At 46.0% G+C, this 19130-nt stretch overlaps 1 protein-coding gene across 1 annotated transcript in view; it reads right to left on the minus strand.

Moving 5' to 3' along the window:
- The window catches only part of MTREX (Mtr4 exosome RNA helicase), a 70182-nt gene that overhangs the window by 6723 nt on the left and 44329 nt on the right, over positions 1-19130 (minus strand). The window contains exons 20-25 of the mRNA XM_084801025.1: positions 12984-13094; positions 9558-9746; positions 7791-7954; positions 4062-4167; positions 1831-1887; positions 656-818 (exon numbers count right to left, since the gene is read on the minus strand). Coding sequence (XP_084657151.1) covers positions 656-818; positions 1831-1887; positions 4062-4167; positions 7791-7954; positions 9558-9746; positions 12984-13094 — 790 coding nt within the window. The remainder of the gene's footprint in view (positions 1-655; positions 819-1830; positions 1888-4061; positions 4168-7790; positions 7955-9557; positions 9747-12983; positions 13095-19130) is intronic.

Below are 19130 nucleotides of genomic sequence, written 5' to 3' on the forward strand. Positions count from 1 at the left end.
AAACACAACACTCATGAAACCACTTTTTTCAAACCCCAAGACCACGACGACGACAACAATCCAGAAAACAAACAACTGAATTAAATTCTATCTTTGCTTCCCCTGACCCTTGAGACAGGGTCTCACTGTGTAGCCCTTTCTGCAACTCGCTCTGGAGGCCAGCCTGCCCTTGAACTCACTGCCCCAAGTGCTAGAATGAGCAGTGCGGGACACACCTGGCTATTGTTTGCTTCTTAACTAATACTTTAAATCAAACAAAATGCCTCTCTGCTATGCACCACTATTGTCACACGTCGCTGTGACTTCTCAGAGAAGCACACATGGCACACACATGAGTGCTTACAGTAGTAAGTCTTCCTGTTACTGATGTAGCAAAAGAGCATTAATTTCATGGTGGTGCTATGACCTCACTGCTTTGGCACTGACCCAGGTTCCTGCAGGAAGCTTACCAACCTGGCATGCTTCCTTCTTTCAGACTCAACTGTTGCTACCTACTGGGAGTTAGTAAAGACCTTCTCAGTCTTGGAGCAGGAATTTTCTGTGGGCAGACGGGAAATATAGTAGGGTTTAAGAGCTAAAGCGTCAAATCATACTGTCCCCTACTTTATTGGTAAAATCTTTACTGTGTACAAAATTGAGATGACAGCAGCCATACCTTCGAAGACATCTGTCATTTTGCAGATGTGGGCAAACGTGGCCCCCGTTGCCCAGGTGTACACCACATCCATCAGGTGAGGCTTGAATGAGCTGAGGTAAGTTTCTTCGTCAATCTCCAGTTTTGCTTCTGCTGAAACTTTTGCAATCCTTTTAGCGCATTCCTTTGAAGAACAAAGAGCAGGATTAAGATTCTTGACTGAGTATCTGCCATATCACTTTTTCCTTAGTCAGTACTGTCTCTGTGAGTGAGTAGCCTGCTTCTAGCAGGCACAGCACTCACGCTGGCGATAATCCCACAGCCAGGCTTTCCCGGGGTGTCAGCCACAGCTGGGGCGAGCACAGAGAATGCTAACCTCCTGCCAGTTACACACTGACTACAAACCCTACAACTCAGGACACTTACCCAGCAGCAGCATCTAGCTAATCTCTATTGTTTCTTGAACAAAACGGCAAGTCATAGTGTTTAAAAGGGAAACAAAGATCTAAAGATGGTACAGCAGTTAAGACCTTACTGCTCTTCCAGGGGATCTGAGTTGGGTTCCCAGAACCCACTGCAGCTCAGGGAATCCAACGCCCTCTTCTGGCCTCTGTGGATACTTGCACTCACAGCCACATCCCCATATATAAAACTAGAAAACAAAATATTTAAAATGTCTTTTTAAAAAAGAGAGCTACTAAATATTTTAGAACTGTTATTTTTAATACTGAGGAAGATGGTGGCTGGAGAGATGCTTGCTCTTCTAGAGGAGCTGGGCGCAACACCCAGTACATGCACAGCAGCTAAAAACCACCTGGAGTTGCAAGCCCAGGAGACTCCATGAACACTGAACAGATGTGGTGTAGACATATATGCAGGCGAAAGAGCTGCACACATAAAAGTAAATACAATCTAAAAGATAAAAAAAGATTACCATGGCTAAATCAGAAGGAAGGAAGTACAGACTGCCAGCCAATCAGTTTACCTATCTGCCTTAGTTTTAAATCTACACTTGAAAAGCCTATATACTTTGTTACAATAATGAAGGTAGACACTTAAGTTACTAAACTGAGTATCAAAAGGACTAATAAAGTATAATCAAATGACACAGCTGACACCAAACGCATTTTACTGTGTCATGACACAGTACCATGATTAGCCTGTGAGCGTGGCAATCTTCCATAATGACAGCTTACCTGCATTTGTCGGAGTGGTCCAGCTAACTGCTCTGTTAATTTGGGCATCTCACTAGACTATGATAAAGAAAAAGAAAATGAAATATGAAAATTCAAGCTTAAAGTACTATTTGCTTGCTGAAATGAAACCAAACTTAACTTTTCATATTCATTCACACCAAATTATAAGATTTCAATCTTTAGCATTTGGAATTTCTGGTCAACTTCTGGTTTTCAGACACAAAATCACTAACTCTCATCACTATCATTTCAGAGGAAAACACTGGACTGCTAACTTTGTAGAGTACAGAAACTGCTAACCAGGCAATTTCTGTGACTGAAAATGGAACCAAAGAGGAAAGCAAATATTGTACATAGTGTAACTGTCATCAATAATTTAATCACAGTTTAAATAGGAAACACTTTGGCTTCTATGACAGTTTGTAGAAAGTTAAAATGTAAGGTGAAGATTTAAAACACTAGACCTAATCTTACATTTCCAGTTGTTTAATCAAATATGTGCTGGTTCAAAGTTTAATTGGACATAATACTTTTTAAAAAAAGATTTATTTATTTATTATTTATACAGTATTCAGCTTGCATGTGAGCCAACAGGCCATAAGAGGGCACCAGATCTCACTGTAGATGGTTATGAGCCACCATGTGGTTGCTGGGAATTGAACTCAGGACCTTTGGAAGAACAGTCAGTGCTCTTAACCTCTGAGTCATCTCTCCAGCCCCCATGGACTTAATATGTTTTTTTGTTTTTGCTACACAGCTCAGACTGGCCTTGAACTCAGAAATCTACCTGCCTCTGCTTCTTGAATGCTGGAATCAAAAGCACATGCCACCATGCCCAGCTGACTTTCAATATTTTTAATATGGTATTTCTTAGTAGTAAAATTTGCTAATTTCTAATTTTGATATCAATTTAAGTCTATTATTATAACCAGCTAAATAGAATTAGACAAGCTACTTGAAGTCTGTGCGGTGTTCTTTCCCTGTTAAAGAGAGAGAATGCGTCACGATAAAGAGACTCACGTCAAGGTAAGGGCTGGTGCAGGGCTGTTGGGACTTAAAATAACTGTGTGTGTGGTGGGAACAGGTACCCAGGCAGAAGACGCCCTTCACGTGTCCGTAGGTCCTTGAGGTCCTGCCTTGTTAGCTGCAGGGTCTCTGTCAATGTGTTAGCTGTCCTGCAAGTTGCCTGAGAGTCTTCGGTTGCACCTCCCATTTCCTACAAATGCTAGGAATTCGGGCACCTGCACTACTAGGTTGGCCTGATAGGTTAATATTTTAAGAGGCAACTATAGATTACTTGCAATTAGCATCTGCATTAGTATACAGGACTTAGTTTCGATTTGGTGGATGTGTGTGTGTGAACACATATAAGAAATCATGAACCAGGTTCCATATAATGTCTGTGAAACCAAAAAAGCTTATCAACATTACTGGTCAACAGAGAAAATATGTAAAATAAACGGTGAGGAAGGCTACTAACAGAGCATCGACTCCTGAGCACGTTACTGGGCACCACAGGTGGAGGCCTGGGCCTGGTCAGAGCAGAAGCTGTGGCTTCTGAACGTGTGCATTTGTCCTTCGCTTTCCTTTAGGTATCAATTCAAACTTGACACTGGGGAGGCTTTTTTTTTTTTTTTTTTTTTTTTTTGCTTTCTTTTTTGGTTTTCTGAGACAGGGTTTCTTTGTGTAGCCTTGGCTGTCCTGGACTTGCTCTGCAGACCAGGCTGGCCTCGAACTCAGAGATCCACCTGCCTGTGCCTCCTGAGTGCTGGGCTTAAAGGCCTCCCACCAGCAGCTGGGGAGGCTTTTTCTCTTCCTACTCATTACAGCAAGAACCTGAGGCATCAGGTATTTCTACCAGTTCTTCAACTTCTTCATTCACCCACATAATATAAGCCACGAGAGCAAGTTTCTCTTCTATCTCCAGTGTATAGATGTATGCGCTGCAGGCTGTATTTTGTGGATATATGTATCTTCATGTTTGAGAGATTCATGTAATATTCAAAATTCTTTTCATGTTACAGAAAAAATGAGTAGCTTTAGAAACAGTTTCAAATATAAGTTAGTGTGTTAAGCACGTTCCATTTAGCATATCAAAATTTTTATTATAGTTATTCTTCCCTTAACCATGTGGCAAATAAGCATGAAACAATTTTACTAATGAATATCCATCATAGTACTTAATCAAAACTGTGATGAGTTAATAAGTGAAGCACATGATATTAACTCACATTCTCTTGAAAAACAAAGCAGCTTAGTAGAGCGGTTGCCTGTTCTGCAGAAAGGTCATTGAAAAGCCCATTGAACACCATCTCTGTTAGAAGGAGCTCATCAGCACTAAAAGGAATAAATTCACAAGTCAGATTATAGAGACATCTTTTAACAGGGTTACTAATGAAATGTGCTATTTAATCATGAAGAAAAATCAATAGGTATAACCAAGATTTGCAATGGGAACGGTTGACCTATTTGTCAATATGTAAATAGCACATGTTAAACAGACGCCTTATGATATCCTAAATGCACATATTCAATCAAGAAACCATTTCTTAACTCTTATTTTGTTAGCCCAAAGAACTCATTTATTTTTAACTTCCAGTCACTTAGACTGGGACGAGATTCTGTGTAGAATAACAAAATAGAAAAAATTTAATTAGAAATTATATTGGAATGTACCCTAAAATCCATTTTGTACGTCAGCTGTTCTGACTTTCATGCTGTAAGAGTGCAGCCAAGGCAAGTAGGAGCCTGACTGGAGCATGTACTGCTCACCACCTGTCACTCCTGCATCTGGACGATCTAGCTCTGCATTTTACACACAGCTAGAGTGGGGAGTGGCTCCTCAGACCCCACTGCACCCGGAGCCTGCGCTGTCTGGTGTACAGTGGGTCTGGTCTCCTGAGTGCTAGCTCATTATTCTGGGCTCCTCTTTTGATCATCAAGACAGAGCGCTCTAGTTCGGCCGTGATGGTCTCTGTAATTACATCTTTGTACTTCATCTTACATTAGAAGATGAGACATTTGCTATGATTAATTACTCAGCAATGTTTTTCTGCTTTTTCTCATCTTTTTGACATCTGATTACATATAAAGTATATGAAAAATTTGGCATATAAATAACAAAACATGAAAATCTACTGTTACAAGTAATTTTATCAGAACAGAAGAGGCTTCAGGTTCCTAACACAAAGCAGTATGTAAGTTCTCCCCATTCAACAATTAACTCGATGAGTAAGAATCTTTTATTTCCATTTTTATTCTCTTAAATTTCTTTTGTTTTTAAATTGGTTCTCTGAGAATCTCATACAATGTTCTGATCATAGCCGCTTCTCTTCCATACCTGTAAGCACAGCTCCTTTTGTCCCTAGAAAAACATTCTATACGTATTGCTTGGGTTTTTGAAGCAGGATCTGAAAGGGATTCACCTGCCCCAGCTTCCTGAGTGCTGGAATACGAGGACCGTGGTGCCATCAGTTAATGCTAACTTCAGCATTGGCCCTGGGCAGGATGTTCTTTGTGTTACCCTCTAAACTATGTAATAATTACGAAAGAACTTCTTATACAGACATACACTAAAGAGCCAAGGGTTGGGGCTGCGGAGGGGGCTCAGAGGTTAGGAGCACTGACTGCTCTTCCAGAGGACCTGAGTTCATTTCCCAGCATCCACATTGACACCACCACGCAGACACACATGGATGAAAAGCACCAGTGCACACTAGCTGACAATCCACTTCTTTAACTATCATTAGTGTAGAAGAGTGTCAATGCAGAACATGGCTGCTCCAGCAAGAGATCACATCCAAAGACCTTCTACGTCTGTGTGATCGGCTGGAACACAAACACGCCTTTAATACAGGAGACAGAGGTGAACAGCTCTGATTTCAAGGTCAGCCTGGTATAGAGCAAGTACCAGGTAAAGTAAAGCTCAGGTCCAGGTGTGGTGGTTCATGCCTTTAATCCCAAATGAAGGCAAAATTAGTCCGTAGAGGGAAGCGCCCAAGTTTGAAGCTGATGTCTAAGGGAGTGGCAGAAAAGGTGGTAAGTCAGAGAAGATTCGACAGAACAGGATATGCCTGACTCTCACGAGAGGAGGGAAAGGAAGCTACTGAAGAGGCAGTGTTACCAGGACAGTAATAGAGATGGGTTGGACAGAGAGAGCAAGTCCAGGCCAGATTGAGTAAGTCAGCTGGGAGAAGAATCGGAGCCAGAGCAGCTGAGCTGAGCCAGCCAGCCAGCCAGAGCTCGGAAAGAATAGGAAGACTGAGCTTATCAAGTGGTAAGTCTCAAGGCTAGAACATTCCTAGGCCTAGGTTAGCTTGTACAGAGGCTACAAGCTTCTAGGACTCGGCCTAGGTTAGCAGGAGGCAGTTAGCTTCCCAGATAACAACTGAGCCAGAAGAATAAAGTTATTTTTACAGTGCACTGTGGAGAACACTGCTCACAGCCCCAGCCTATGACTGTCACATGGAGGACAGAGTCAGACAAGCCTCTAAAGCAGGAAACACTCAGCGTGGCCAAACATCTACATGATGTTCTACAATTGCACTATGTATATAGGCTTCGTGTGTGTGCGTGTGTGCGTGTGTGTGTGTGTGACAACTTCAATTAAAACAGTACACAATTTTAAAATCAGTTTTCTAGTCTTTAATCACATTTCAAGTGCTAAACCATCACACATGGCTATACAACCCCCACAGTGAGGGTAGTTCTGTGGAAGCTGCTAGTTCCCTAGCAAGAAATGGAATCTGACTGTTTTCTATTTGAATCTAGGGCATTTGTGACTCAGATGTAATCAAAATATTGTGATAGAGGTACTGCTGTAGAATCTCTAAGCTGGGTTACAAACCGTCATCAGAAAGCCACCATTCTGAGTCGGTTATGCTATGAAGATGCCCAAACTGGCCCATCTGTTCAAATACTATTCGCTTTCTGGAGTCTGTTAGTGTTTTACTTAGTGACTATCTCATTGCCACTGGGGCACAGGGATGCCGGGAGTCCTGAAATGTGACCAAACCGTTCCTGAATACAGCTGTCCTTTAGTTTCTGTGAGGAGTAAGTCCTAGGTTACTGGCGGGGAAACCAACACCCTAGGGTGCTCTAGAAACTTATAATCAATAAATCTTCACACATACGGTAAAGTCATCTCTGCATTACTTACAGTATGTAGGACAATATAAATGCTACTTAAACAATTGTACTATACTGTGCAGAGGGTAGTGACCAGGAAAAGGACTATACGTATGTTGAACATACGCATTTACTCTTTTTTCAATATAATTTTCTATCTACAAGTGAGCTGAATCTGTGGATGCAAAGCACAGCTGACTATATTTCCAAATTTAAGTTGCAGCCTATAATATGCCACTGTGGCATCTTAGGCTTGCCTCCAAACTTGAGTAAGACTTGCTCACTCTCTTATGTTCCTCCTTATACATATATGAACTGTGGTCGTTAAGAGTTAAGTGTCAAGGCAGAAAAATTTTCTAAGTATACAAAAAAACATACAACATGATATATAAACTAAGATAAAATATGAACTGGCTGGGTGTGGTGGCACACGCCTTTAATCCCAACACTTGGGAGGCAGAGGCAGGCAAATTGCTGTGAGTTCGAGGCCAGCCTGGTCTACAAAGTGAGTCCAGAACAGTCAAAGCTACACACAGAAACCCTGTCTTGAAAAACCAACCAACCAACCAACCAACCAAACACAAATTATATAAAAAAAGAATCTCAACACACACACACACACACACACAATGTGTTTCACAGAAAATGTAGAAGGCTACCTAGAAATGACTGTTAATTACTTGGATGCATGAGAGTTTTCTCATTTCTCAACCTCATGGTCCAAACTATATTTAAAATGGAAGCATGATAATATGTTTATATTTAAGCCAGCTGTTTCCTAACAAGTGCTGTCCATGTGAACAATAGAATGCCATTTAAAGCTCTGCTTTTACCTGCTTATTTCACAAGCCACCCGTCCTTTCATCTCTATGACATCAGAAGACGTAGCAAACCCTAGCCGTCTTAGCACGCGCTTGCGACATTTGAGTTCATCCATCTGCAGTACAGTTCTTGCTTTCTTCAATTCTCGCTTTGCAGACTTGATATCTATTGCGATCTAGGGCATATAAAAGTAAAGAGGGTGTAATAATAAATAGAAGGAGCTTATTAATACAGCTGCATGTGGGCTGGAGAGATGGCTCAGAGGTTAAGGGCACTGACTGCTTCTCTAAGGGTCCTGAGTTCAATTCCCAACAACCACATGGTGGCTCACAGCCATCTATAATGTAATCTGATTCCCTCTTCTGGCCTGCAGATGTACATGCAGTCAGAACACTGTATGCATAATAAATAAATATTAAAAAAAAAAACCAAAAAACAGCTACGTGTGTGCTGCAGGAGTGGAGATGCAGCTCCGGGAGAAGAAGGCTACACCTGGAAAGTTCTCCAACACTAGCTGAAATGCTAAACTTGTGGAGACCACAAAATACTCCTGTTAAAAATTAGCTCCTTTAATACATAGAAATGAACAACTAAAATAAAGTCAGCCTTTAAGTCTAAGTGAATAAAATTTTAAAATCAGATAATCAGTAAATATTACATATTTTATAACTATGGCCAGAGAATGGTTCTACAAGAATAAGAAAGCAATCATATTCTGAAATGGAGGATTTAAATTCAGAAAACAGAAATCTGAAGAAAAATTTAGGGATTAAAAATATGGAATTTGAAATTCTGAAGACTGTATGCTATTAAACATTAAGGGACAATGAAGGAGAAATGATAAAGGTAATGAGCAATTATGTTTATTCGAGTTACTAGTGAGCGCTCCAATGAGCTGTACTCCTCAGTGAGGGTGGGTGGCGCTCAGGCGCAGCACCTGCTTAAGTAAGGTCTGGAGCCCAATCCCCAGCACCAGGTAGGAATTCACTAATTGAAATGTTAAAGCCATTCCAAAAGGTAACAATATCAAATCTGTATTTTACAACTGACAAAACTGAGACAAGATTACTAGGTAAGGTGTTTAAAGTAATCTCGTGTTTAATTCAGCATTTAGTAAGAATCTACTGCTGTGAACTGATGGGCTGTCACAGTATTGTTGCTATGCTAGATTGCTGTGTGTAAACTTGCATGACTATGAGGCCTCTCCGGAGAAAAAAAGAATGTCCTAGGACTTCTTTGGCTGAGATGCCTAAGTAAACAGAACTAAACACTATGGCAGACACTGCAAGAGACATAAACTTAAGTCAGAAAAAGCGGCCAGCATGTAACTATTTTGTAACAGAATGATGAAATGACACAGTGACATGAACCTGTTAATCCACTGTCTCTCCGTCATATGGCTTCTAACAATACCACGCACACGAGCCACTCTCACGCTCTGCTGTACTCTGCTGTCTGGATCTCTGTGTGGATCCTGACTTGCTCGCATGGCTGACAGGCTGCAGAGCTTGCACTTATTTAAGACAGCTAGACAGTCCCATTTCAGACAGCAAAAGCAGCATTTAATGAACTCACAGAAAGACTTGATTCCAGGAGCTGGGAAGTTAACCTGGCAATGAGGCCTTCCTGGGCTCCTCAAAACTCACCGTGACTCTAATTCCAGGGGACACAACGCCCTCTTCTGGCCTGCCCCAGCACCAGGCACCTGCTACACCCACACACACTATACACACGCAGACCTTATACACAGAAAGTAAAAATAAACACGTCTGCTATACCTGTGCTTTTTTTTCACAGAGTGTATACACAGTTTCCAAATCTGGGTCGTTGTGAAGTGGATGCGAATACATTCGGTGCTCAAAAGCCTCGACTTTCTGAATGACTTTTTTCAGTCCTTGGTCTTGAATGCCCATGTCATCAATAGGATCTAGCAAAGGCACACCATCAGGAAAACGCTTCTGAACTTCCTGAAATAAAACACACAAAACTCACTAGTAAGGTCATATCAAACACTACTTCCTTCCTTTTGTGTTTGCTCATCTATGCCTATGGCCATAAAAAAACGGCTCTCCATATACCTTTCCCACTTAAACTGGAGAGCAATTTCCCACAGCATTTGCTTTTGAGAATTTCATTTTGGGGAGAAGTGGGGCAGGATAAAACAGGGTCTAACTTTGCTGCATAGGTTAGGTTAGGTTCAAACTTGCCATCCTCCTGCTTCAGCCTCCTGAGTTCTGAATTACAGACATGTACTACCACAACCTGAACATTCCTTTTCAAGTGCTACACTACAACTAAATAACAACAAGATATATTAAAATCCATTATTATATTTAGCATTGTATAGTATAACCCATTAGTTCTGTTGTCGTGACTTACTGATAAAACCACTATTGGGTATTTAGATTGCTGTAACATCTTCCCACCATATGTAACTGTATTTCATATCACTTATGTGGAAAATTCAATTTTTACATGGCTTGAGGGTGTAGGTTATTACTAGCCAGGGCACTACCAAGTCAGAAATCAAACTTTTAAAAAGGTTCCTTTTGCTGACGACTACACAATAAAGATTGTGAGTTCAGTGGAGGGAAGCTCACTATGGGCTGTTTATTCTACACACTAGGAGAAGTCAGTGTGGGGGAATAATCAGGGCCTACCCAGCATGCACTGGGCCCTGAGCTCCACCCAAGCATGCTAAACAGTGCTACACCTTGGCTGAGCGTGGTGGTGTGCATCTGTTGTCCTACCTACTTGGGATAGGCATAGAGGTTACTTGGGCCGAGGAGTCTAAGACCAACCTGGACAGCGCACTGAGGCCGTATCTCAGAAAAAGAAGCGCAAAGATAGTAAAAACCAGCTCTCTCTGCTCATCCCTGTTTCAGAGACAGCCTCATCTCCTGGAATGCTAGCCTCATCCCTGAGACTGGACAGTGATGGTCGCAGCGAAGGGACTGGCCATATTTTGAGCCTTTAACTCCGCTGCAACTGGGGCTGCCTTCAGCTCTGGCACAGTGGGTACTGTTGCTCTCAATGGCCCTTAACTGACCTCAACTGCACGGTCTGTATGTTTCAGTGTAACTCTTCCTGTGTTCCACAGCACAGGCAAGGCCTGAGAACGGGAAACCTGTCATGGTCAGGAAGGCCACCTCCACCTTCTAGGAGCAATAAATGCTAACCCAGATGGGGTAATGCTGGTGCCAACTATGCTGTGGAGTGTGCTGGTGTCATCGCTATCGTGGCGTAGGCTAGGACCCCACCCACTAAAAGGGTTGTCATCACTCTGCCCCTTCTGCCGATGCCCACATGTTCGTGATGGGTATAAACCACCACAAGTACAACTCACTTGTCAGCAATGCCTCTTACACCACTAACTGCTTACACTCCGCTGGCCAAGGTCATTCACCACAACTCTAGCACAGTGGAAGGGCTCGTGCCATGGTCCATGCCACCTCTGCCCTTCACAAGAATGTGGATGGCTCCTCTGGAAGGCTGGGGAAAGGCCACCCAGGGACTGAGTGGGAAGTGCGCTGGAATGGCCTCTGTGTCCCTGCCTGCAGTGTATCCACTGTGGACTGGACACGCCACCAGGAGAAAGCTGCCAAGTACGATGACATCAAAACTGGAGGCCCACCAAAGGGCATTCTGTGTTGACGAGGAGCCACTTTAATAGTGCTGCCCACCTGTTCACCAATGACGATGGGGTTTGGGTTGGCATTGCTCTCAACTTTGCACAGCCCACTTCCATGTATGGCCACAACAGTGGTGAAACTTCAAGGCCTACGTGGCCTCCAAGGAGTAAGAAGCCCTGGACCATCTACCCCAGCAAGCATAGACAGGAAGAGAGAGCCAGTTTTGCTGCTGAGGAGTCCCTTGTCCTACACAGCCCCAAACTGAGCACCTTGAATAAAACCATGAACTTGGCCAATCCTTATGTACTAAGAAACTGAGTTATAGGCCAAAATATACAGACAGAGAAGTAGTAATTTTCTGCCCCTAAGACAAGGGTTTCTCTGTGTAGCGCTGGCTGTCTATGACTCAAAGATCTACCTCTTTAGTGCTGGGATTAAAGGGGTGCTGCCCACCACTGCCAAGCTAAAATTTTAGTTTTAAAATTTAAAAATGTACAGTCAGAAGCAAAAGAAGACTCTTCAGTGCTCAAGGAAAGGGATTCTTCTAGCAGGGTCTTCTGCAGCTCCCCCTGTCTTTGCAGCAGGTGACTGATAAGACCGAGGGAAACCATGGTCTACCTGATGTGTACAGGCAAAGCTGAGACTACGTGACCCTCCCACAGAAGATCAGACTATAGGAGCATAGGCTACAACAGGATGTCTCAGCAAGTAAGTCAAGCCTGATAGCTGTCAACTTACGTCAATAAAAAATTCACTCCAATTTAAAGTTTAAACAGAAAAAAACAAGCTGACTTATTTCTATAGAACAAAGTTAATCATTTTACCCCCACCAGACAACTGCAGTATTTATGCTAACTGAAAAGTAATCAAGTATATTTCTGTCTGTAGTTATGGTATTATTTTAAATTATCAAACAATTTACTAGAGCACTGTATTTTATTTCCCTTCTAAGATTTATTTGCTAACAGACTAGTTCATTAGTGTATGAGGAGTGTTTTCTTAGAACAATATTTACATCTCCATAATTTTCTTTAAAAAATTCTCAAGAGAAGCACTAATTTTAGGAAGCCTATGGAGCACAGCTTAAGCTTCTACTCTAAGGGGTGGAGAGATGGAGAGAACATGTGCTGCTGAGACCCAGGTTCAATCCCTAGAAGCCACACAGTGGCTCACACCATCCTTGAATAAATCAATCTTTTAAAAGATTCCTACTCTAAAATGAAAGCCATCTACTTACCATTGTTTTCTCAAATTCTAAAGAGATAGTATGGTATATAATAAATGCTACTCAACTGTTTTAGCCACCTTTTATTTCTGTATTTCTAGCGTAAAATTAAATTTTTGGAAGTTATACCTTTCCTACAGAAAATAAAGTGTCTTTAAAATAAAAATAAAAATCTACCTTCAGTAATACACACTGCTGCTGTACTCAGAACAGATATCCCTGTAGATCTCATTTTAGAAGAAAACTCGTGGGTTTATAGTTTGTCTGAATTATATTTGAGAGCACTTCAGTCATCGCTAGATAAATCCTGTTTGTACAAGATTCAGGTTCCAAAGTAACACACATACCTGTATGGACTTTAAGACACTCTGTCTGTTGTCCACGGGCCGAAGGTCTTTGGGGATGTAAAGCCGAACGGTGCTGATGGCAGACAGGAGATGCACCAAAACTGGGACAACCTGCAAAGCGTGGGTTACATTAGACCAATTAAATTCCATATTTCCAAAACCTGCATCCATCAAAGGAAGCAGCACTTAACAGTGTGTCACAAGCATGAATGCTCAACTATTTACCACCGAAGCCTCAATCTTAGCAGAGACTACAAGTAAAAACTACTGCAAGTCTTAAGTCCCGTGAGCGGCACTAACGGAGGCCTTCTCTGCAGAGCCCAGCTCATTCGGGTTTGTCTTCTCAGTACTTGGCACTTTATAAACATAAAGGTACTGCAGCACTGCAGATGAATGCCCCTGTACAGAGAGGTTAGAGCGCCCAGGAAGGGACGTTAAGTTCCAGATGGCCTGGAATGAGATGATGAAAAAGCACTTTAAAGAGAAGGTAACCTGTTTCCTTAGATGCCGTCTTCTGGAACACACATCTACAAACTTTCCCCCACCACCAAAGATGCCGTTCTGTTTCTAAGGCCTAAGTCCACTTGCAGTGAGGTCAAACAATTCCTAGGCTCACATCTGTCAATATCTAATTTTCCGGATCCACTTTTACAATTATGGCCATTTATTGTCATATTGACAATAAAGACCTGTATAAGTAAAAAAGACACGGATGAAGCACCTGTCTTATTCAGCAGAAACGGTATGACAGCTTGGTATATACTCGAGACTGAAGATCACCTGGTTTGAAGTCAGCCTTCATCTAGCTGTAGGACCCTGAACAAGCTACCTAACTTTTCCTCATCATAAAGATGTGGATAAAACAATGTCTACCTAATTAAATTATGTATAAAGTAGCTCAATTCTGAACACCCACATGGCAGCTCACAGCTGTCTCTAATTCCAGTTCCAGGGGACCTGACTCCCTCACACAGAGACATGCAGACAGGCAGAACACCAATGTACATAAATGAAAATAAATAACTTTTTTTTAAAGGAGAAGGATTAAGAAGTTTTGAGGCCAGAGGATGGCTCAGTGTATAAATGGTTCCATGCACAGCTTTTGCAGAAAAGTCTTATCAGGTGGCTTACAACCTCTTGTAACTCCAGCTCCACAGTAACTACACTGGCGCACACACACACACACACACACACACACACACACACACACACACACACACACACACACGTACAGTGTACATATTATTTTTAAAAATTCTAAAACAAGCAAGGAAACAAACAAAAACCCAGGAAGCTTTCTGAGTAAGGGATCCAAGCCATTAAATCAACAGGTGCCACCACGTGTGCAAGCATAAGCCTGAGCTCTACTCCCAGCACATGCAAACGCTGCACAGAGACAGAGATAGGGACCCCCGGCCTTCTCATCAGTGAGCCCTATGTTCAGTCAGAGACCATCTCAAAAATATGCTAGTGACTGAGGTGTCTGTTATCTCCATCTGCACGCAAACATACTTCAGACAGGGGAGACACACACACACACACACACACACACACACACACACACACACACACACACTTTAAACTGCCTCAGTTTTCACTAACTCTGGGGAACAGACTGTTAAAGTTAAGTTACACAGAATTACACAGGTCGTGTCTTAATTATGTAACGTACTTTGGATAGATTCTATGACAAACAGCTAATTTAGGACTTTCCCCTTGTATCTGTCAGCAGAGAGGCCCCTTGTCCTAGGGAAGGTGATACAGTCAGCCGTCGAAGTATTCACCTCCACCGTGTCTCACCCTGACTCCACACTCCCACTCATCTCAGCATCCTTCTACACCAGGACAGAATACATTTAAATAAATAAATGAATTTTCAAAGCACTATTAGAAGCAGAGGAAAGACTTTAGTTTGCATGAGGTTTAATGAATGCTTCCCACATCTAGTAATAGAGCCATGCCTGCTGTCCTCCATGAGAGACTGGGAGGCTGCAGGCGACAGCCATGCCTGCTGTCCTCCATGAGACACGGGGAGGCTGCAGGTGACAGCCATGCCTGCTATTCCCAGGTGCAGCAGCTCTAAGTTCCGTCATGTGCAGTGCATGTACACCAAAGTAGGAGGTCCAGCCTTTTACGTTAGGTTCTCAGCGGGTACAGTAAATGCTGGGGCAAAATATGACAGTGTCTTTTATTGGTAGAATTCTGGAGAACTAACTATAATACTGAAGATCAGAGGTTGATTCCCAGCTCTTTTAAGGACTGCTGTGCCTGGGCCCAGGCTTCAACAGGTTCTTCAAAATGCCTTCTCAAATGGAGCATGCCATGGAAGCCATGACGCCCACATTTAGCAGATTTGCAGGGACAAAGACTCCTTACAAATGAGGACCTGAAATTGCTCATGGAAAGGGAGTTCCCTGGGTTTTTGGAAAATCAAAAGGTCCTTCTGGCTGTGGACAAAATAATGAAGGACCTGGACCAGCACTGAGATGGCAAAGTGTGCTTCCTGAGCTTTTCATCACTAGTGGCGGGCTCATCATCACACCCAATGTGGAGCACTGCCGCTCCCGCCCTGGTGCCTGTCCTCCCAGTGTCACCTGGGGAATCACTGCCGCTCCCGCCCTGGTGCCTGTCCTCCCAGTGTCACCTGGGGAATCACTGCCGCTCCTGCCGTGGTGCCTGTCCTCCCAGTGTCACCTGGGGAATCACTGACGCTCCCGCCGTGGTGCCTGTCCTCCCAGTGTCACCTGGGGAATCACTGCTGCTCCCGCCCTGGTGCCTGTCCTCCCAGTGTCACCTGGGGAATCACTGACGCTCCCGCCCTGGTGCCTGTCCTCCCAGTGTCACCTGGGGAATCACTGACGCTCCCGCCCTGGTGCCTGTCCTCCCAGTGTCACCTGGGGAATCACTGCCGCTCCTGCCGTGGTGCCTGTCCTCCCAGTGTCACCTGGGGAATCACTGACGCTCCCGCCGTGGTGCCTGTCCTCCCAGTGTCACCTGGGGAATCACTGCTGCTCCCGCCCTGGTGCCTGTCCTCCCAGTGTCACCTGGGGAATCACTGCCGCTCCCGCCCTGGTGCCTGTCCTCCCAGTGTCACCTGGGGAATCACTGCCGCTCCTGCCGTGGTGCCTGTCCTCCCAGTGTCACCTGGGGAATCACTGCTGCTCCCACCCTGGTGCCTGTCCTCCCAGTGTCACCTGGGGAATCACTGCTGCTCCCGCCCTGGTGCCTGTCCTCCCAGTGTCACCTGGGGAATCACTGACGCTCCCGCCCTGGTGCCTGTCCTCCCAGTGTCACCTGAGGAATCATTGCCGCTCCCGCCCTGGTGCCTGTCCTCCCAGTGTCACCTGGGGAATCACTGCCGCTCCTGCCGTGGTGCCTGTCCTCCCAGTGTCACCTGGGGAATCACTGCTGCTCCCACCCTGGTGCCTGTCCTCCCAGTGTCACCTGGGGAATCACTGCTGCTCCCGCCCTGGTGCCTGTCCTCCCAGTGTCACCTGGGGAATCACTGACGCTCCCGCCCTGGTGCCTGTCCTCCCAGTGTCACCTGGGGAATCACTGACGCTCCCGCCCTGGTGCCTGTCCTCCCAGTGTCACCTGGGGAATCATTGCTGCTCCCGCCGTGGTGCCTGTCCTCCCAGTGTCACCTGGGGAATCACTGCTGCTCCCGCCCTGGTGCCTGTCCTCCCAGTGTCACCTGGGGAATCACTGCTGCTCCCGCCCTGGTGCCTGTCCTCCCAGTGTCACCTGGGAAATCACTGCTGCTCCCGCCCTGGTGCCTGTCCTCCCAGTGTCACCTGGGGAATCACTGACGCTCCCGCCCTGGTGCCTGTCCTCCCAGTGTCACCTGGGGAATCACTGCTGCTCCCGCCCTGGTGCCTGTCCTCCCAGTGTCACCTGGGGAATCACTGCTGCTCCCGCCCTGGTGCCTGTCCTCCCAGTGTCACCTGGGGAATCACTGCTGCTCCCGCCCTGGTGCCTGTCCTCCCAGTGTCACCTGGGGAATCACTGACGCTCCCGCCCTGGTGCCTGTCGTCCCAGTGTCACCTGGGGAATCACTGACGCTCCCGCCCTGGTGCCTGTCGTCCCAGTGTCACCTGGGGAATCACTGCTGCTCCCGCCCTGGTGCCTGTCGTCCCAGTGTCACCTGGGGAATCACTGCTGCTCCCGCCCTGGTGCCTGTCCTCCCAGTGTCACCTGAGGAATCACTGCTGCTCCCGCCCTGGTGCCTGTCCTCCCAGTGTCACCTGAGGAATCACTGCTGCTCCCGCCCTGGTGCCTGTCCTCCCAGTGTCACCTGAGGAATCACTGCTGCTCCCGCCCTGGTGCCTGTCCTCCCAGTGTCACCTGGGGAATCACTGCTGCTCCCGCCCTGGTGCCTGTCCTCCCAGTGTCACCTGGGGAATCACTGCTGCTCCCGCCCTGGTGCCTGTCCTCCCAGTGTCACCTGGGGAATCATTGCTGCTCCCGCCCTGGTGCCTGTCCTCCCAGTGTCACCTGGGGAATCACTGCTGCTCCCGCCCTGGTGCCTGTCCTCCCAGTGTCACCTGGGGAATCACTGCTGCTCCCGCCCTGGTGCCTGTCCTCCCAGTGTCACCTGGGGAATCACTGCTGCTCCCGCCCTGGTGCCTGTCCTCCCAGTGTCACCTGGGGAATCACTGCTGCTCCCGCCCTGGTGTCTGTCCTCCCAGTGTCACCTGGGGAATCACTGCTGCTCCCGCCCTGGTGCCTGTCCTCCCAGTGTCACCTGGGGAATCACTGCTGCTCCCGCCCTGGTGCCTGTCCTCCCAGTGTCACCTGGGGAATCACTGCTGCTCCCGCCCTGGTGCCTGTCCTCCCAGTGTCACCTGGGGAATCACTGACGCTCCCGCCCTGGTGCCTGTCGTCCCAGTGTCACCTGGGGAATCACTGACGCTCCCGCCCTGGTGCCTGTCGTCCCAGTGTCACCTGGGGAATCACTGCTGCTCCCGCCCTGGTGCCTGTCGTCCCAGTGTCACCTGGGGAATCATTGCTGCTCCCGCCCTGGTGCCTGTCCTCCCAGTGTCACCTGGGGAATCATTGCTGCTCCCGCCCTGGTGCCTGTCCTCCCAGTGTCACCTGAGGAATCACTGCTGCTCCCGCCCTGGTGCCTGTCCTCCCAGTGTCACCTGAGGAATCACTGCTGCTCCCGCCCTGGTGCCTGTCGTCCCAGTGTCACCTGGGGAATCATTGCTGCTCCCGCCCTGGTGCCTGTCCTCCCAGTGTCACCTGGGGAATCACTGCTGCTCCCACCCTGGTGCCTGTCGTCCCAGTGTCACCTGGGGAATCACTGCTGCTCCCGCCCTGGTGCCTGTCCTCCCAGTGTCACCTGGGGAATCACTGCTGCTCCCGCCCTGGTGCCTGTCGTCCCAGTGTCACCTGGGGAATCATTGCTGCTCCCGCCCTGGTGCCTGTCCTCCCAGTGTCACCTGGGGAATCACTGCTGCTCCCGCCCTGGTGCCTGTCGTCCCAGTGTCACCTGGGGAATCACTGCTGCTCCCGCCCTGGTGCCTGTCCTCCCAGTGTCACCTGGGGAATCACTGCTGCTCCCGCCCTGGTGCCTGTCGTCCCAGTGTCACCTGGGGAATCACTGCTGCTCCCGCCCTGGTGCCTGTCGTCCCAGTGTCACCTGGGGAATCACTGCTGCTCCCGCCCTGGTGCCTGTCGTCCCAGTGTCACCTGAGGAATCTGCCCCACTGCTTCGTGTGAGCAGATCAGGACCCTAGGGAATGTGCAAATAACATTCAACCCCAAGCAATAAGCAGAGAGAAAAAAGTTAATTCAGTGTCAGAGAAGCTTGTGAGTTTTATATTGTTTGAATCCTGCTGCCCTCAATAAAGTCCTTTTTTAAAAAAAGGTAGGCAGTATTCAGAATTATAGATATAAATCATTTAGAAACATTTAATATTAAATTGTCTTGGACACTGAGAATTCCACACTCTGAAATGATTTACTGATCCAAAGACAGAGTGGCACATTTTACTTTTTAAAGACCAAGTTTACTATAGCAAGTATTTCCTAAAAACCTAGTCAATATGCTGTATTACTTACAAAAAAGACAATTCTAGTGCTGCAGACACTTGGAATCTCTGCAATATGATTTTACTGTTAATTATTTTATTTATATCAATA

The sequence above is a fragment of the Acomys minous genome (assembly GCF_964271855.1).
Source record: "Acomys minous genome assembly, chromosome: 11".
Taxonomy (NCBI): Eukaryota; Metazoa; Chordata; class Mammalia; order Rodentia; family Muridae; genus Acomys; species Acomys minous.